At 46.3% G+C, this 21063-nt stretch overlaps 1 protein-coding gene across 1 annotated transcript in view; it reads left to right on the forward strand.

The window, feature by feature from the left end:
• ODAD1 (outer dynein arm docking complex subunit 1) overlaps window positions 1–21063 on the forward strand; it is a 263115-nt gene that overhangs the window by 181107 nt on the left and 60945 nt on the right. Inside the window, exon 13 of the mRNA XM_073571160.1 lies at window positions 1562–1665. Within this exon, the coding sequence (XP_073427261.1) occupies window positions 1562–1665 (104 nt within the window). The remainder of the gene's footprint in view (window positions 1–1561; window positions 1666–21063) is intronic.

A 21063-nucleotide genomic window follows, 5' to 3' on the forward strand; every position in this document is an offset into this window, starting at 1 on the left:
TTTACAAAATGTACTCAGTCTGATATATTCCCTTGTGAGAACACACAAGCAGCCGGCTCGTTGTGCGACCATCCTATAAGGACAAAATCTCAGTTCAGTTCTAGAAGCAAAATTATACCATTTTTTTCCAAGGTTAAAATAAACTTTCATTGCGTTCAGTCTACTTGCCCAGTAGATACAACATCGGCTTAGAAATATATGCTCCCAGAGCCTGCAACCTTCCTTTATCTCTGATGCCCTCAAAAACAACATGAAAACCCCCTGATTAATGCTAATAACTAAGAAAAATTATATTCATGAAGGGTCTTGTAAGAATTGGAATCAATTAGAATTGTCTTATAAGTATTATTGTGCTGCAACTAATAAAATGAATTGGTACACACCCTCCGAGGATACAGTGCAAAAGAAGAAGAAGGTCTAAGGGAAAGTTTAGCGATTCAGTGCACTTTTGATAAAGTTGTACATTTTGAGAGAACATTTTTTATTATTTAAAAAACTTTGTATTTTCTACATTAGACTTGCCTTTTTTTTTTACTTCAGGTGTAAAATCCTAATTACTGCAGTTCTTTCAAATTTTTGATATATGTATAATTACATAAATAGCACTAAAGAAATTTTCTAGGACCTGAGTAGGACCTATCACGAGGCCTAAAGTGACCAGATTTTGCTCTTAATTTATTCCCTTAGTTCCCCTGAGTATTCCGCATTTTTAAAAAGGTCATATGGCTCCAGAGATATGAGCGTTTTTATTTAGTGCTAATTTTTCTGTTCTTCACCAAGAACATAAAATTATGCTTAAAGGGTAATTATGTGTACAAGCCCAAAGAAAGTCCCACATAGAATCTATGAGCCACCCTCTGTTGGTAAAGACTAGTGATGAGCAAGTACACTCGTTACTCGAGTATCCCCAAGCATGCTCAGGTGGTCTCCGAGTATTTTGACGTGTTTGGAGATTTAGTTTTTGTCGCCTCAGCTGCATGATTTGTGGCTGCTAGACAGCCTTAATACATGAGGGAATTGCCTAACAAACAGGCAACCCCCATATGTATTCAGGCTGTCTAGCAACTGCAAATCATGCTTAAAAATAACATGATAAAACATTTCTTACCTGTTTAAGCACCTTCCATTGCAATGCTACCTTTCAGTTGCTCTCCTATGGTCTTTGTACATATGACTGCAGCAGTGATATCTCCTCTATAACACATGACCACTGCAGCCAATCATTTGTCTCGGCAGTCTGGTGTTGTCTACGTCAGCGTCACTGAAGGAGCCAGGGATTGGCTGCAGCGGTCATATGGTGTAGATGGAATGTCACCACTGCAGTCTTATGAACAGAGAACTTGTTCGCAATCATAGGATTGGTGTGGCAGCTCTCTTTGCATCATCGGTCGAGAAATCCAATATTTCCTATGTAGTCTGCGCTGAGTTTGAAACCATTGAGAAACAGTTGTTCGTTGGCTCATTTACATCTAATTAGTCATCCTTAGATATTTAAATCATTAAAATCCTCTTCAGAAATATATCAAATAGATCGCTTATTTTTACGTTTTTGCTCTTTCAGAACTATGACAAACCATATGACCCACAAGAAACAGCTCGAGTTCTTCTAGGACAGTTGGTTGACTTGCGCCCATCAGCCTTTGAGATACAGCCACCTGGAACAGGGTGAGTTCCAAGTTATATCTTACGTTAAAAGGGTTTAAAAAATACTTCACAAAAGGTAGTGATTTTCCTTGACGATATCTAGCTAGTGGGGACTTTTTAGAGCAATGATTCCTAGGAAATAATATGGTAATAGCTCTCCTCCAGAAGGAGAAAACACTTCAGTACCACCTTCAAGTAGCTACCATGTAAACCAGTATCATTTTAGAGCCTTAAAGGAATTGTCTATTTCATGAAAGTTGGTTCCAAACTCTGTAAAATACTTAAATTAACAAACTCAGCCGATACTCACCTTCCCAAGTCCAGCACTGTAAGGTACTCCTAACACGTAGACCCGGTGTCCCAAAAGTTATAATTAGTTTTTTCTGTGTTTTAACCTAATTCAGATAAATGGAAGTTTTGTTACATTCTTATTGGTGGATGCTGAACCACCTTGCTCTACATATAACTTTTTCTTCAATTGGAAAGCAACTGTGCTATTTGGGGCAGAGCTTCAAAAACACCAAGTAATTACTGAGATAAGGAAATAGAAATGTGACTATATGTCACCTCTACGGGAAATAGGAGACCACAGCAGAATACCAGGCTGAGATAGGAGACAGCAAACCAAAAAACACAAACACCTGAATAACTGAAACAGGAGGGGACCACCAAAACAAGGAGTGCAAACAAAATGACACCATCTGGCCAGGTTGCTACTGTGCCTAATACAACCCAACAAAATTAGTAAACCTGAAATCAATGAAAGTGATTAATACAAGTGAGGAGAGAGCTAAACACCAACAAAACCTCCAGCACAGACCCCTAGCAGCTTCCAAGTAACCCACCAAATGGCACTCAGAATACGAATATCATACAGCAGCCGACCGTGGTGTCACAACTAGTGATGAGTGAATTTGTACGGAAAACGATTGTCAAATATAAATTCGGCATGAATATGGCATATTCGGATTCATGATCGGAAACCCAAGCACAACTTAATAAAATCGGTAGCATTCGGTAAAAGTGCGGGAAATTATTTGCGTTGCCACAAAAATATTTTCAGCACTTCAGCAACTATAATGGTGGTGTATCATGAGTGTTTGGCACATGTCTTTGTAAGCAGTCATTTTTTTCCCTAACTTAATGTGTGCACATTGCGGCTAGCCAATCAAGGCGCAGCAAACACCCACAATGTCCTGACACTACGGCTTGTGTCATTGGCTGCTGAAATCACATGTCCCTCTCCATATAAATAGTGGACATCTTGTTTTAGCGCCATTTTGACACTGTAACAGCACAGAGGTGCTGCTCCTGACACTTGCACTGGTAACAGCAAGATTTTAGCTAGTTAGTTAGGCGGTTATATATCAGTCAGATAGTGTAACGAGCTACTGTCCAGTGTGGTTGTTAAATTTACCTTCAGCAGTTTTTTCTTTTTTGGACATTACTGAGGTCCACAAAGAAAGCCAGCAGGGCACGTGTTGTGCACTGCTTCTGTTGTGCTCCATGCACGAGTATAGCATTCTAAATCAGAGATAGCTAGTGAAAAAATATTATACAGCATGCTGTATCCCACCTTGTCATTTAGTGCTGTGGTGATATAAAACTGTCTGCAGACCTAAGGCTCATTAAAGAAAAGTTATAATTTTTTCTGTTGCTAAATGTGAAATAACCTGCTGTATCCCACGTTGTCATTTTGTGGCGGTGATATGAACCTGTCTGCAGACCTGAGGCACATTAAAAAAAAATTATAATTTTTCAGTTGCAAAAAGTTAGACAACCAGCCGTATCACACGTAGTTATTTGGTTGGGTTGAAATTAAGCTGTAGAGGCCTGATTCACAGGACACAAAAAATTCTTCTGTTATTAACCTCTTAAAGTAAGGGACCTGACTTTAAAAATAGTTTGCAGCATCTAGTGTGTTATCGAGGCCTGATCCATAGCCCACAAAAAATTATTCTGTTATTAACGGCATACAGTAAGGGACTTGACTTTAAAAATAGTTTGTAGCTTCTAGTGTGTTATAGAGGCCTCACCCATAGGCCACAAAAAAGTCTTCTGCTATTAATGTCATACAGTAAGGGACCTGACTTTACTGACTGTACTGTGCTGTCAGGACAAGAAGAGGAGGAGGGTGACTCCAAGGGTGAGGAATGTGATAACACAGAGGATGATGATGATGAGCGATTAGATCCTAGTTGGTGTGAGCATAGAGGCACAAAACTGAATAGGTCATCTGAGGAGGAAGACAAGGAGGTTACGTTGCGCCGTTTGTCGCAGAGACGTAGTGATGCAGCCACGACGAGCGATGCATCCTCAGCCACAACTGTGCCTCTGATCAGCAGCGTCTGCAGGAGGGTTGCCTAGCCTTGGCCTTTTTTGACACAGCAAAGCATGAGCCAACTCATGTAATCTGCCAACTCTGCAAGAAAAAACTGAGTTGAAGTAAAAAGTGCAATAATTCTACTTCTACATGTATGAATATTTACATGCACAATAAACTTGCTTTACTGTGGAAATCCCACTGCGCAAAAATGCGGACCAGCGGACCTCAACAACGATCAGCTGCCCCATCAATTGCATCTGCTGCTTCTTCCTCCTCCTCTGTTACTGTACCAACTATTGAGACGCAGGTCTTCGACCGCAGAACTTCAGATTCTTTACCCGCTCCAGTCAGGCTGACTGAGAGCCCGACTGCACCTGTAATAGAAGCAGACATGCTTGCTGTTTTTGACCGATCTCAGAGAAACGAGCACATCGCAAGTTTCTATATCCACAATACCCTCTCTTCCTGCACCTCTCTCATGGTCCAGCAGTTTGTCCGGTTCACCGTACTCCACCCTCTCTCTGCACTGCAGCCAGCCCACGGTTCCACAGTTGTGGTCACGTAAAAGATTGTTTCCTCCTATGCATAACAAAGCTAAGAGGTTGAACTCCACCATCTCCAATCTGTTGGCCACGGAAATGCTACCTTTCTGCCTGGTAGCTACAAACGGTTTCCGAAAGTTGATGGCCATCGCAGTCCCCCAGTACCAATTACCTATTCTCCATTACTTTTCTAAGAAAGCTGTGCCTGTGCTAAACCAGCATGACAGACAACATTACCTGTTCCTTGACAAAATCTCTGTTTGCCAAGGTGCTTTTCACCACAGACACTTGGACCAGTAAGCATGGCCAAGGGCGTTACATCTCAATGACTAGGCACTGGGTGACTCAGGTGGCTGTGGGGACAGGCGCTGCTCCACAAGTCTTGGAATCCCCAAGGTTTGCCGTACAAACCTTTACATTTAACACTTCCTCCACTGCTTCTGCCTCCTCTATCTCCTCTAGGGCCTCCATCTGCACCCTCAACCTCTGCCTTAACGAGACACTCATTCCCACAGTGCAGAGTGAACCCCCACCACTTACTGCGCAACCAGGTCTCACCACAATCAGGCAGTCTTAAAATTGATATGCCTTGGAGATTGCAGTCATACAGCTGAAGAGTTGTGGACAACACAAGAGTTGTGGAGTTGTGGCTGAGTTTGACCAATGGCTGTCTCCACTGAACCTGCATCCAGGGAAGGCTGTGTCCGATAAAGGTGCGAACGTGGAGGCGGCCCTATGGCGAGGCAAGCTCACACACATGCCTTGCATAGCTCACGTCCTCAACCTGGTGGTACAGCATTTTCTCCGTCACTATCCTGCCTTGGGTGAGCTGCTCCAAAAAGCACATAAGCCATGTGCTCTTTTCTGCTCTGGTCATCAACTGTCATCAATACAAAGGTCTTTGTCCATGCCAGTTAACAGGTTGATATGCGATGTGCCGACACGTTGGAATTCCAGTCTGTACCTGTTTTAGTGACTGTGGCAGCCGCAAAGACCCCTGATGCAGTATGTCATGTTGTATAGCCTGGGCCAACGCAGTACAGATGTGGCGCATATCACGTTTACAGAGTGGACACAGATTAAGAACCTCTGCACTGTTTCAAAATGGCTACTAAGATGGTTAGTGTTGATGACGACGTTATCAGCATCATTATTCTGGTCACCTATATGCTGGAGCAGACTTTGCTTAGCCTGCGGAGGAGATGGTGGTCCCAGAAGAATAGGAGAAAGCACAGGAGGATGCGGAAGGGATAACATTGTCTCTAAGTTCAAGACTGTCGTCACACAGGCGGGTGCCAAGGGAGGGTAGATTACTGCGATCGAGGGTGGCTGGTGATAATAGACAAACTGTTATCGAAGGTACAAGATCCAAGGAACAAATGGAGGAGGAAGAGGTGATGGGTGAGCAATTGTTGGATGAAGAGGATAATCCTCCCCTCTCTGTTGTTCGTGGTTGGTGGGAGGGAATGGAGGAAACAAGTCTAATTGTTACCCAGCCACCAACACAGCATGGGCTTGGATCTCATCGTAGAGCCTGACATATGAGTCCCTTCTTGCTGCAGTATCTGCAACATGATCCCCATATAGTTATGATTAGGAATAATGATGACTACTGGGTTGCCACTTTGTTAGATCCACGTTCTAAAACCAAATTTTGCCAGATGATCCCCGCCCTAGAAAGGGATCCGTGAATGTTTGAGTATCGAAACACGCTTTTACAGAACCTCAAGAGAGCTATTCCCCAAAAAAGCAATGAAGCACACAGTTGGCATCGCAGCTATAGACGTCCAACCTTCGGCATGTCAATTCGTCAATGCCAAGACATTAGCAGCAGTAAAGGTGGAAGTGGAAGAAGCAATTTCTGTGAGTCCTTTGACACTTTTTTTAGACCAACTCGTGCAACAGCACAACAGAATCCAAGTCTTACACATGATGAATGAATTGAAAGGATGGTGCAGGAGTATCTAGAACTAAATATCAATACCATCAGGGAGGGTTTGGACCCTTTCACATTTTGGTCTTCTAAAATTGATGAGTGGCCTGAGTTCGCCTCACATGCCTTGGAGCTTTTATGGTGCCCGGCAGCCAGTGTTCTCTCAGAACGTGTCTTCAGCACTACTGGTGGTGTCTTGACGGATAAGCGCAGCCGGCTGTCCCCTGAAAGTGTAGACTGCCTAACTTTCATTAAGATGAACAAGTCATGGATCTCCAAGGACTCTTACACCCCAATCACAGATTGTACAGACTAGGTGATATTTCATTTTATAGTGTGATGCATTAATGTCACGTAACTGCAATCTGTGATATCTTTAGTGTGGCTGCTGCTGCTGATGTTAACACAAATTTGTGGAAATGTGAACAGTCGTGGTTGGTCTAAATCTGCTGGATTAACTGTAGTGGAAGATGTCTGGGTCCCAATTATATTACTTCTATTCTCGTGACAGTTATTCCACTTCAGTGGTGTCAGGCGCTCATTTTTTAAAATGTGAACACTCCTGATTGGGTGTCCTTCTGCTGGATTGGGTTTCGTGGAGACCTATTGGTCCCTATTAGACTGTTTCTACTCTTGTGAAATTGATGCCACTTCTTTGGTGTAAGGCCCTCCGTTGTTTAAATGTGAACATTGTTGGTTGTGTGTCCATCTGTTGGATTGGGTGTAGTGGAAGAACTGTCGGTCCATATTATACTATTTCTACTGTGGTGAAATTGATGTCACTTCTGTGGTATAAGGTCTTGATTTCTTTAAATGTGAACACTCCTTGTTCGGTGTCCATCTGCTGTGTTGGGTGTAGTGGAAGAACTGTCGGTCCCTATTATACTATTTCTACTGTGGTGTAATTTATGCCACTTTGGTGGTGTCTGCCAATAATTTTTGGAAATGTGAACACTCCTTGTTGGTAGTGTTGAGCGATACCACCCGATACTGAAAAATATCGGATCGGAATGGATCAGCCGATCTAAAAAAAAGTATCGGGTATCGCCGATTCCTATCCCGGAAGTCCCATTCAAGTCAATGGAACAGAAATATCGGAATTAAAAAAAAAAACATTTTTTTCCCTGTAGGTTAATTCTACGTGAAGAAAAACAACTAATAATAATGTAGAATGTATTGTGGGAGGTGTAGGAGACATTAAAGGCATAGAGGTTTAGCCCAATCAAATGGAATAGCAGTAATTTTTTTTTTTTTTAAGACGTTCGTAGTTACAAAGATATTGACTATGTTAAAGTCTTTAACATTTTGTCAGATATGTATGTTTCACTACTTCCATGCTCTTCAACTTCTTTTTTACTTCTCCCACACTTTCTCCTTCATCATCTCAGCAGCAGCATCTTTTTCATCCACTTCTTCACCTTATTCATCTTCTTCTTCTTCTCCTTCTCCTTCTTCTTCTTCTTCTTCTTCTTCACCTTCTTCCTATTTTTATTTTTTTTTACATTCTTCATATTCTTCTTATTCAACTATTATTCTTCTTCATATTCTACTTCTTCATCTTCTTCCTATTCTTCTTCTTAATCATATTCTTATTTGTGTCTGGCGTTCCTGTAGTTGTAATCTATAACAGTTTGAAGATTACACCTTCCGTTCAGCCTGTCACAAAAGATTTACAACAGGATTTGTCCGCGTTCAGTTGGGCCTGCAGCAGCAGGCCTTTTCCAGGGGCACCACGAGGAGGAACGGACTCACCCCCATACACTGCTTAGTCTTCTTCTGCTTATAAATTAGATAATATCATTTGCTCAGATTTTTAGTCTTATGCTTAATGTTCTTCTGCTTTTGGTTTTTATGCTTCTTGTTCTTCTGTCTCTTGTTGTTCTGCATCTTGGTGGTTGTCTTCATGTTCTTTGTCCTCTTGGTCATCTTCTTCAGGGTCATCTTTTAGGTATTCTTCTGTGTGGTCTTCAGGGTCATCGTCTTCAGGGTCATTGTCAGGGAGATCCAGAGTGAGAATCAAAAACCATTTCCACAAGCTTGAACTTGGAAAAGTAGCAGAAGGTACAAGAAGGCTGAGGAACTGCCGAGAACCAGCTGACGGTGCTGGAACCCGGATGGGTAGCAGAAGGAACAATAGCAAATGGAACTAGCGAGGACCAGCTGACGGTGCTGGAACCGGGAGGGGCAGCAGAAGGAACAAGAGCCAATGGAACAACTGTGGACCAGCTGACGGTGCTGGAACACGGTTACTAAGCAGGAGGTACCTGTGCTACAAAGCACTACCAAGGACCAGCAGACGTTGCTGGAACTCTGATACCAAGAAGGAGGCACCTAGGCCAAAGGCTCTGCCGAGAACCAGCTGACGGTGCTGGAACCCGGATGGGTAGCAGAAGGAACAATAGCAAATGGAACTAGCGAGGACCAGCTGACAGTACTGGAACCCGGAGGGGCAGCAGAAGGAACAAGAGCCAATGGCACAACTGTGGACCAGCTGACTGTGCAGGAACACGATTACTAAGCAGGAGGTACCTGTGCTACAACGCACTACCAAGGACCAGCAGACGTTGCTGGAACTCGGATACCAAGAAGGAGGCACCTAGGCCAAAGACTCTGCCGAGAACCAGCTGACGGTGCTGGAACCCGGATGGGTAGCAGAAGGTACCCAGGAAAAAAACAAAGTTGCAAGGCCGTGAGCCGGCCGCAGTTACCGAAACCCACAGTCCTACAGGGGGTGCTTGTCCTATTGGCACTACGGAACCAGCCTTTATTACCAGAACCCGCAGCCCACATAGGAAGCAACGAAACTGCAGGCACCATAGACTCTGCTAACCCGACCGCAACACGACAGGACAACGTATTGGTGGCAAAGTGACGTTGACACTACCCGGAAACAGCAGGCGTGCTGGAACCAGGCTGGGCAGGAGGGAGTGCCCATGCCAAAGACACTTCTGAGCAGCAACTGGCGATGTTGGAGCCCAGGATCAATCACGGAGCAGGCTGAGGCCTACTTGGAGCAAGTTTTTACATCGGTTGTACACTACAACTGATTGTAACCGTGCTCCACTTAGGCCTCTGGCTCTACTGTCTCTAGTATTTCCCCTGGCCCCCAACCCCACAAATTGCTGCTCTGAAGTGGTGTCTGCCCAATCCACACTTGTTCCTGGGTTACAGGGGCTCAGTCACGTCAGTGGATCCCCTGATGTGTGTCCGGCAAGGTTTCCTGCTCAGTCCTCATTCACACTACTAGTAATGGGAATGTGGACAGAGCAGGAGACATTGCCGGACACACATCAGGGGATCCACTGATGTGACAGAGCCCCTGGAACCCAGGAACAAGTGTGGATTGTGCAGACGCCAATTCAGAGCAGCAACTGGCGGGGATGGAGGCCAGGGAAAATACTAGAGACAGTAGAGCTAGAGGCCTAAGTGGACCATGGTTAAAAATCAGTAGTAGTGTGACTGTGTAGGCAGCAGGAGACTTTGCCATCCACACAGCAGGGGAGCAGCTGGAGTTACTGAACCCCACTGACACCGGAGCGAGTGTTTCTATCTGTGCGGACGGCACTTCCAAGCTACAACTGGCTGTGTTAGAGCCCAGGATCAATGCTCCGAGCAGGCTGAGGCCTACTTGGATCAAGTAGAAAATAAGATGTTGCGTGATTTTGGAGGCAGCAGGAGACTTTGCCATCCGCACAGCAGGGGAACAGCTGGCGTTACTGAACCCCACTGACACCGGAGCGAGTGTTTCTTTCTGTGCGGACGCCACTTCCAAGCTACAACTGGCTGTGTTGGAGCCCAGGATCAATGCTCCGAGCAGGCTGAGGCCTACTTGGAGCAAGTAGAAAATAAGATGTTGCGTGATTTTGGAGGCAGCAGGAGACTTTGCCATCCGCACAGCAGGGGAACAGTGTTATGAATGAGTCACCACAGGAGGCAAAAACAGAAATGCTAGCTAAGTCCAGAAAACCAGAGAAGTTGGCAGCTATCGGATTGCAGACCCCTGAAACTAACAACAACAACTAGCAGTAGCCGTGGGGGTTTCTATGGTGCCCTAGACCCCTCGATCACAGCCGGAGAACTACATAGCCTAAAGACAGAAAGGGAAATCTAAACTGCCCCAGAGCAGACCCCAAAGCAATAGGCAGCCCCCAACATATAATGACGGTGAAGCCAGATGAAAAAACACTCACACAGATAGAAAGATAGGCTGAGCAAATGATGGGGCCCAAGCTAACTATATAGGACAGGATAGAAAAGCTGCTGTCTGCAATCCGCCAAAACCCTCTCAAAAACAAGAGCCAACAGACTGATAGGGGAAAAAAGCCCTGAAGACGCTAGGCTTCAAAAAGACTATATCAGTACTCAGGTATTTTCTGAAGACAGAGCAAAAAGGAATTCAGCTCACCCAGCAGGGAAAGGCAGAAATTAGAAAAACAAGGCAAAACAAAACCAAAACACAAATGCAAAAAGCAGAGCAGAAAAACTTAGCTTTTGAGGAGCAGGAATCAGACTGCTCTCCAAGAATCCCTCAGAGAAATCACCGGCAAGGCAGAAGGGCGTGGTGTTGTGAGTTCATTTTCCCCTTCACTACTGAGGCCCGAGGAACTCCCTCTTCTGGTAAAGAAAGGTAGTGAGCCTGATTATCAAACACCTGAGTTTGATGATGATGACTGGCTGAGTGGAGTTACTGACTGGATATAAGGCTGCCGACGCCCTTCTGCCCTGCGGGTGATTTCTCTGTGGGATCCTTGGAGACCAGTCTGAATTCCTGCTCTTCTAAAGCTAAGTTTTCTGCTCGGCTTTTTGCATTTGTGCTTTGACTTTGTTTTGCTTTGTTTTTCTGGATTTCTGCCATTCCCTGCTGGGGTGAGCTGAATTCCTTTAGCTCTGTCTTCTGAAAATACCTGAGTGCTGATTTAGTTTTTGAAGCCTAGCTGCTTCAGGGTCTTTTTCCATATCAGCTTGTTGGCTTATGTCTTTGATAGGGTTTTGGCAGATTGCAGACAGCAACCTTCCTTTCCTTTTCTGTTTAGTTAGCTTGGGCCCCATCGTTTGCTCAGCCTATCTTTCTATCTGTGTGAGTGTTTTTTCATCTTGCTTCACCGTCATTATATGTTGGGGGCTGCCTTTTACTTTGGGGTCTGCTCTGGGGCAGTTTAGATTTCCTTTTCTCTCTTTAGGCTATTTAGCTCTCCGGCTGTGATCGAGGGGTCTAGGGCATCGTAGGAACCCCCCACGGCTACTGCTAGTTGTGTTGATAGGTTCAGGGGTCTGCAATCTGATAGTTGCCAACTTCTCTGGTTTTCTGGACGTAGCTTCTATTTTTGTGTCTGCCTCCTACGGTGACTCAATCATAACAGCGTGGGCTGCCTTATATCCAGTCAGCAATTCCAGTCACCCAATCATCATCATTCTGCTCAGGTGCTCTGTAATCAGGCTCACTACCTTCCTTAACTAGAAGAGGGAGTTCATCAGACCTCAATGGTGAAGGGGAAAATGAACTCACAACAGTACCTCCCCCTTGAGGAGAGGTCACCGAACCCTCATCCACGCCACCAGGGCGATCAGGGTGAGCCCGATGAAAGGCACACACCAATCTTTTGGCATGAATATCAGAGGCAGAGACCCAGGAATTATCCTCCTGACCATAACCCTTAATAACCCATAATCCTGACAGGAAGAGCCAAACAAAAAGAGACCGTATTAATAATCTCCAAAATCTTGTAAGGTCCAATAAATCTAGGCTTAAACTTAGGAGAAGCCACTTTCGTAGCGATATGTTTTGATGATAACCAAACCATATCACCAACCTTAAACTGGGGACCAATGGTCCTATGTCGGTTGGAAAACCGCTGGGCCTTTTCCTGGGAGAGAGATAACTTATCCACCACTTGGTCCCAGATCTGGTGCATTCTCTCCACCACAGTGTCAACACCTGGGCAGGCAGAAGGCTCCACCTGCCCTGAAGAAAATCGAGCATGAAGCCCAAATGTCATGGAATGCCTAGGTTACTTTAGGCAAAAACCCCGGGACCCCTGTGATGTCCCTCAGACTAGGGGAACCCTGTCTGTCCCTCTACCCAGGGTTTACACTGAAGGTGTGCCTGCCTGAGCCTCCACCCTGTCCCTGTCTCCTGTCCAGCCCTAAGCTGAACCCACCTCCCTCCACCCAGTGAGGGGACCAGACACCAGACCCCACAAATACGTATGGACAGGGGTAAAAGAAAACACCACACAGTAAATACACAAGGGAATACAATAATGTGCAAGGGCAACCAAATATATATATAACAGATTGGAGAAAGAACCACTGAGGGATATACTGCACCAGATATCAGACGCTCCAACACCACCACTGCTGACCGGTATTGCTAGCACTAGGCTAAAGCTATAGTCGGCGACGCCCATAGTCAGGACGAACTATTTAAAGACCTAGGGCGTGGCCCAGCCCTCAGCCAGCATGACAACCTGGTTAACCCTATCCCGACTGGAACAGAATACCCAACAGGGTATTACCGCTGTCTGCCGGACACCCTGGTGTGAACAGTGTCCGACATGACAGTACCCCGCCTTCTACGAGGGACCTCCGGAACCTCACCATGTCGAGGACCTGGCTTGTCCGGATGGCGACGATGGAACATAGTAACCAGTCGATCAGCATGAATGTCAAAGGCCGGCACCCATGTCCTCTCCTCAGGACCATAGCCACGCCAGTGGACCAGGTACTGTAGAGTGCGACGCACAACCCTAGAGTCCACCACTTTGGACACCTCAAATTCCAACGCGCCATCCACCAAGACGGGAGGTGGTGGCCCGGGGGAACCATCCACCAAACCCACGACCTTCTTTAGCAATGCTTTGTGAAATACATTATGAATCTTATACACAGCCGGCAACTCCAAACGAAATGCCACGGGGTTGATCACTGCGGAGATTCTAAATGGGCCAATGAACCTGGGACCCAACTTAAGTGACGGTATCTTGAGCTTAATGTTCCTAGTAGATAACCACACCCAATCACCCACACACAGGTCCGGACCTGGCACACGTCTGCAGTCAGCCACCCGTTTGTACCTGGAACCCACCTTCAACAAGCGCTGCTTGACTCTCCTCCAAACAGACGACAATTGAGCTCCCAACTAGTCCTCCTCAGGGACGCCAACTGAGCACCCCTGACGCAAGGTGCAAAATTGAGGATGTTGACCATACACACAAAAAAAAGGAGATTTCCCAGACGATTCCTGGCAATGGTTGTTTATTGCGAATTCTGCCAGAGGAAGAAACTCTGACCACTCTTCCTGATTGTCGGAAATAAAGCAGCGCAAGTATTGCTCCAGGTTTTGGTTCATCCGCTCAGTCTGTCCATTCGACTGAGGGTGGAAAGCCGATGAATGAGATAATTTGATTCCAAGGCGAGAACAAAAAGCTCTCCAAAACTTTGCCACAAACTGCGTACCTCGATCCGACACAATGTCAGACGGGACACCATGAAGTCTGACCACCTCGCGAATAAATATCTGAGCAAGAGTCTTAGCATTGGGCAAAGACGGTAAAGCAACGAAATGTGACATTTTGGAGAACCTATCAACAATTACCAAAATGACCGAGTTCCCTGCCGAGGCGGGCAAGTCAGTAATAAAATCCATGGAAATCTCAGTCCATGGCTTACTGGGCACCCCGAGAGGCTGCAAGCTACCAGCGGGACGGGAACGAGGAGTCTTGGCCCGTGCGCACGTGTTACAGGCAGCCACATATGAGGCCACATCCTGCCGGATTTTAGGCCACCAAAAACGACGCGATACCAGTTCCAGAGTGCTCTTAACCCCTGGATGACCTGCCAGTACCGTGTCGTGATGTTCGCCCAACACTCTAGAGCGTAGATGTAGCGGCACAAAAGATTTATTAGCAGGCAACCCCGGCGGTACCACCTCCTGAGCCTCCGCAATCTCTGCCTCAATCTCTGTCGTGATGGCAGATACCACCACACCCTTTTGGAGAATAGGCACCGGCTCTTCACATAACTCTCCACGAGGAAAACACCTGGATAAAGCGTCTGCCTTAACATTCTTCGACCCAGGGCGATAGGTAACAATGAAGTTGAACCGGGTGAAGAATAATGCCCAGCGAGCCTGTCTGGAGGACAGGCGCTTAGCAGATTCTAAATAAAGCAAATTCTTATGGTCGGTTATCACAGTAATCTGATGAACAGCCCCCTCCAAGAAGTGTCGCCACTCCTCAAATGCCAATTTGATGGCCAATAGTTCCCTGTTGCCAATATCATAATTACGCTCCGCAGGCGACAGCTTCTTGGAGAAGAAGGCACACGGATGCAACTTGGCCCAAGAAGGGCCCTGAGACAGTACAGCCCCCACTCCAACCTCCGACGCATCCACCTCCACGACAAACAGTAAGGAGACATCGGGCTGCACCAGAATGGGCGCTGAGGCAAAACTATTCTTGAGGAATTCAAATGCCTGTACCGCAGGCTCAGACCAGTCAGAAAAGTCGGTACCCTTCTTAGTCATGTCAGTCAGTGGTTTGGCAATCATAGAGAAGTTCTTAATAAATTTCCTATAGTAATTGGAGAAGCCAAGAAATCGCTGAAGCGCCTTAAGATTATCAGGCCGATCCCAATGTAGTACCGCCTGCACCTTTGCGGTGTCCATCTTAAAACCTGAGGCGGAGATTATATAACCCAAGAACGGTAGCTCCTGTACGAAAAACACACATTTTTCAAGCTTGACATAGAGCCTGTTCTCTCTGAGCAACTGCAGAACCTGTCTAACATGCTCTATATGTGTATCATGGTCGCGAGAGAAAATGAGGATGTCGTCAAGATAAATTATAACGAACCTCCCCAACAACTGAGAGAAGACATCATTAATGAAGTGTTGAAAGACCGCTGGTGCCATAGTCAACCCAAACAGCATTACCAAACTCTCAAAGTGACCCTCAGGGGTATTGAACGCTGTCTTCCACTCATCCCCCTGACGGACTCTTATAAGATTGTACGCCCCCCTGAAGTCCAGTTTGGAGAACCACCTGGCACCAACCACTTGGTTGAATAAATCGGGTATAAGTGGCATAGGGTAAGGATCACGGACCGTAATCTGGTTGAGTTCTCTGAAATCCAGACACGGGCGTTATCCGCCATCCTTCTTTTTAACAAAGAAGAAGCCAGCAGCCAGAGGAGAAGAGGAAGGTCTAATATGACCTTTGCTCAGGCTATCCGCAATATATTCCTTGAGAGCTAGCCTCTCGGGACCTGAGATATTAAACATTCTAGCTTTAGGTAACTTGGCCCCTGGTTTCAACCTAATAGCACAGTCATAGGGGCGATGCGGTGGTAGTTCCGAACAACCCTTCTCAGAAAATACATCCGCATAATCCAGCAACGGCTCCGGGATACTGGGGGTCAAAGCGGAAATACATGTAGCCAGGCACCTCTCCTGACACTCCCTGCTCCACTGAATTATGTCCTGGGTCTTCCAATCAATAACAGGATTATGCATTGACAACCATGGAAAGCCCAGAACCATCTGAGCCGGTAAGTTACTAAGCACCTTACAAGTTACCCGCTCTGAGTGTAATACTCCGATGTGGAGTTGTATATCCAACACACACTCTGTGATCTCCCCTTGAGACAACGGGGAAGCATTGATGGTAACCACCCGGATGGGGTTCGGCAATTTCTCCACCGGAAATCCCGCTGTATGCGCGAACCTCTCATCAATGAGATTGGCAGCTGAGCCACTATCAATAAATACTGTAATAGAGAGCATTTGCCCCCCAAGTACCACCCTAGCAGGGAGCATACACTGGGAAACCATGACGGAGGATACACAAAGGCTCAGACTAGACTCCTCCAAACCCTCTGAGCCTATCAGTTTTCCGCCGGCGCGCCCTTCTTAGGTACCAGGGGGCAAGCGTTAATAAAATGTCCTCCTTTGCCACAAAAAAAACAGAGCCCCTGCCTTCTGTGCCAAGGACGTTTAGGCTTGTTACTCGGTGACTGTGCTATACCAGCGATCTGCATGGGTTCCACGGATTCACCCGCGGCAACCTCACCGACCACTCCCCCACCTCCCGGAGGCAACGAAACCAGCGCCCCCTGACGGAGACGTTGGTCTATGCGTACTACAAGTGCCATCGCAACCTCCAGAGAGGCGGGAGTCTCGTACATTAGGAGAGTCTGTTTAACCCTTCCAGAAACCCCATGCAAAAATTGACTTCTAAGCGCAGGGTCATTCCACTGCGTGTCCACCGCCCAGCGCCGGAATTCCGTGCAGTAATCCTCAGCTGGTCGATCACCCTGTACCAGTGAGCGTATCTTAGACTCTGCTAAGTTTAATCTATCTGGATCGTCATAGATCAAACCCAGAGCAGAGAAAAAAAAATCTACAGATTCAAATGCCGGTGAGTCTGAAGGGAGTGAAAAGGCCCAGGCCTGTGGGTCACCACTCAGCAAAGAAATCACCAAGCCCACGCGTTGAGCCTCATTACCTGAGGAATGTGGACGCATACGGAAATACAATTTGCATGATTCACGAAACACCGTGAACTTACCACGATCACCAGCAAATCGTTCAGGAAGGGGAAACTTGGGCTCAGCTGCCCTGGCTGCAGCCTCAGCAGGTACTGCAGGAGCTGACAGGCCTTGTTGCTGGACCGCCCCCCTGAGTTCAGTGACCTGTATGGATAGAGCCTCCAGCTGCTTGGTTAGGGAAATTATAGGATCCATAGTAAGTAACCCCTATATTCCCTTTTTTTTTTTTTTTCACTTTATTATTTGGGCCGACTATAATGTCATGGAATGCCTAGGTTACTTTAGGCAAAAACCCCGGGACCCCTGTGATGTCCCTCAGACTAGGGGAACCCTGTCTGTCCCTCTACCCAGGGTTTACACTGAAGGTGTGCCTGCCTGAGCCTCCACCCTGTCCCTGTCTCCTGTCCAGCCCTAAGCTGAACCCACCTCCCTCCACCCAGTGAGGGGACCAGACACCAGACCCCACAAATACGTATGGACAGGGGTAAAAGAAAACACCACACAGTAAATACACAAGGGAATACAATAATGTGCAAGGGCAACCAAATATATATATAACAGATTGGAGAAAGAACCACTGAGGGATATACTGCACCAGATATCAGACGCTCCAACACCACCACTGCTGACCGGTATTGCTAGCACTAGGCTAAAGCTATAGTCGGCGACGCCCATAGTCAGGACGAACTATTTAAAGACCTAGGGCGTGGCCCAGCCCTCAGCCAGCATGACAACCTGGTTAACCCTATCCCGACTGGAACAGAATACCCAACAGGGTATTACCGCTGTCTGCCGGACACCCTGGTGTGAACAGTGTCCGACATGACACCAAAGTTACAAAAAAAAGGTGACATCAAAGTGGCAGAACTAGCTCTATTATTTAAAGCAAATTCGGCCAAGGGCAAAAATGAAACCCAATCATCCTGATCAGCGGAAATAAAACATCTCAAATAAGACTCCAAGGTCTGGTTTGTTCTCTCCGTCTGCCCATTGGTCTGAGGGTGAAAAGCAGAGGAGAAGGACAACTGAATTCCCAGCTTGGAACAGAAAGTCCTCCAAAATCTAGACACAAACTGAACTCCTCTGTCAGATACAATGTTCTCAGGAATCCCGTGCAAGCGAACCACCTGTTGCAAAAACAGGGGCACCAACTCAGAGGAAGATGGCAACTTAGGGAGTGGTACAAGATGAACCATCTAAGAGAACCTATCACAAATCACCCAAATAATAGTCATTCTCTGAGAGACAGGCATATCAGAGATGAAATCCATTGAAATATGGGTCCATGGCCTCCTGGGTACCGGAAAAGGCATCAACAACCCACTAGAGCGGGAGCAAGGTTTAGACCGGGAGCAAGTCCCACAGGACTGCACAAAATTCCTGACATCACGAGACAAGGCGGGCCACCAAAAAGACCGACTCACCAGATCTCTAGTACCAAAAATACCTGGATGACCAGCCAATGCAGAGCAATGAACTTCCGACATCACTCTCTTCTTCCACTGGTCAGGAACATACAACTTTCCACTGGGACAACGCTCAGGTTTGTCCTCCTGGAACTCTTCCAGAGCACGTCTCAAATCGGGCGAGATGGCAGAAAGAACTACCCCTTCGCCTAAGATGGTAGCAGGCTTGGTCACCACAGGAGAATCAGCAAAGAAGCTCCTAGAGAGAGCGTCAGCCGTGACATTCTTAGTGCCAGGAAGAAAAGAGACCACAAAATCAAAATGTGTAAAAAAACAAGGCCCACCTAGCCTGTCTAGGGTTCAAGCGTTTGGCCGACTCCAGGTAAATCAAATTCTTGTGGTCAGTGAGGACCACGACTTGGTGTTTAGCTCCCTCCAACCAATGTCTCCACTCCTCAAATGCCCATTTCATGGCTAACAGTTCCCGATTCCCCACATCATAGTTACGTTCAGATGGAGAGAACTTTCGGGAAAAGAAAGCACAGGGATTCCTTTTAGATGTTACAGGATCCTTTTGGGACAAAACAGCTCCTGCACCAATCTCAGAAGCGTCCACCTCTACCTGGAACGGGAGTGAGACATCAGGTTGCCGCAAAACCGGGGCAGAAGTGAATCTTCGCTTCAGCTCCTGAAAGGAAGAAACAGCCTCCGGAGACCAATTCAACACATCAGCACCCTTCTTAGTCAGATCAGTCAATGGCTTGGCAATACTAGAAAATTTTGCTATAAATTTCCGATAAAAATTAGCAAAACCCAAAAACTTCTGGAGGGCCTTCAAAGAAGTGGGCTGAACCCAATTATAAATGGCCTGTACCTTGGCCGGGTCCATTTCAATAGTTGACGGAGACAAAATAAATCCCAAAAATGAAATCCTCTGTACCCCAAAAAGGCATTTCGATCCTTTGACATACAGGGAATTCTCCCTCAAGATCCGGAACACAGTCCGAACATGTTCCACATGAGAATCCCAATCCTTGGAGAAGATCAAAATATCATCCAGATAGATAATCAAAAATTTATCCACAAAGTCTCGGAAAATGTCGTTCATGAAGCACTGGAAGACAGAAGGGGCATTAGTGAGCCCAAAAGGCATCACCAGGTACGCAAAATGTCCCTCCGGAGTATTAAACGCCGTCTTCCATTCATCCCCATGCTTAATGCGGATAAGATTATACGCCCTCCTGAGGTCAAGCATGGTAAACCAGCAAGCACCTTTAACTCTGGAGAATAGATCCGAAATCAGGGGTAACGGATACTGATATTTAATAGTAGTTTTGTTGAGGGCACGATAATCAATACAAGGCATTAATGAACCATCCTTTTTGGCCACGAAAAAAAAACCCGACACCTAAGGGTGAATAGGATGGTCTAATATGACCCTTCTCCAACGCCTCCTTAATATAGGATCGCATAGCCTCGTGCTCGGGTACAGATAAATTGAAGAGCCGACCCTTGGGAAATTTACACCCCGTGCTCAGTTCAATTGCACAGTCATAACTCCTATGAGGAGGCAAAGACGCAGACTCATTCTCACTAAATACATCATAAAAGTCTGCCAAATAGTCAGGAACATCATGCGACTGAGGAGAGGTGGAAAAAACCGGAGCCTCACTAAGGGCACACCGACAACCCCAACTCACCACATACACAGATTTCCAATCCAAAACTGGATTATGAATTTGCAACCAGGGAAACCCCAGAACAATGGTATCATGCAAATTATGCAACACCAAAAATCTGCAATTTTCTTGATGGTCTGGGGCGACCCGCATTACCACCTGGGTCCAAAACTGAGGTTTATTTTTCGCCAAAGGAGTAGCATCAATCCCCCTCAAAGGGATAGGCGTCCGCAGAGGTGTCATCGGAAATCCACAACGTTTAGCAAAATCCAAGTCCATTAGGTTCAGGGCTGCTCCTGAATCCACAAAAGCCTTGGCGGAAAATGTGGACAGGGAGCAGACCAGAGTAATTGCCAGAAGAAACTTAGGTTGAACACCACCCACAGAAAATGTGTGTGCAAAACGTTTCTCTCGTTTAGGACAGACAGAAATAATATGCGAGGCATCGCCACAAAAAAAACACAGCTTATTACGTCTTCTGAACTCCTGACATTGCTCCCTGGACAAAACTATCACATTGCATAGGTTCAGACACTTGTTCAACAGGTGGCAACACCTCTCGTGCAGTCCTGCGTTCACGTAAACGCCGATCAACCTGAATGGCTAATGACATAGAATCGTCAAGACCAGAGGGAACAGGAAATCCCACCATAGTATCTTTTACGGCTTCTAGCAAACCTTTCCAAAAGAGAGCTGCCAAGGCATTATCATTCCAGGTAGTAAGGACCGCCCACTTTCGGAATTTTTGACAGTACAATTCTGCAGAATCTCGACCCTGGCTCAATGCCAACAGGGTCTTTTCAGCCTGATCAATAGCATTAGGTTCGTCATACAACAACCCCAAGGCTTGAAAAAATGCGTTCACATTAGTCAGAATAGGATCATCTGGTTTCAAAGAAAATGCCCAATCCTGGGGATCGCCACACAGCAAAGAGATGACAATTTTAACCTGCTGCGTGGAGCTCCCTGACGAGTTAGGTTTCAAGGC

The sequence above is a fragment of the Dendrobates tinctorius genome, unplaced genomic scaffold (genome assembly GCF_039654945.1).
Source record: "Dendrobates tinctorius isolate UK_male_01 unplaced genomic scaffold, ASM3965494v1 ptg000028l, whole genome shotgun sequence".
Classification (NCBI taxonomy): domain Eukaryota; kingdom Metazoa; phylum Chordata; class Amphibia; order Anura; family Dendrobatidae; genus Dendrobates; species Dendrobates tinctorius.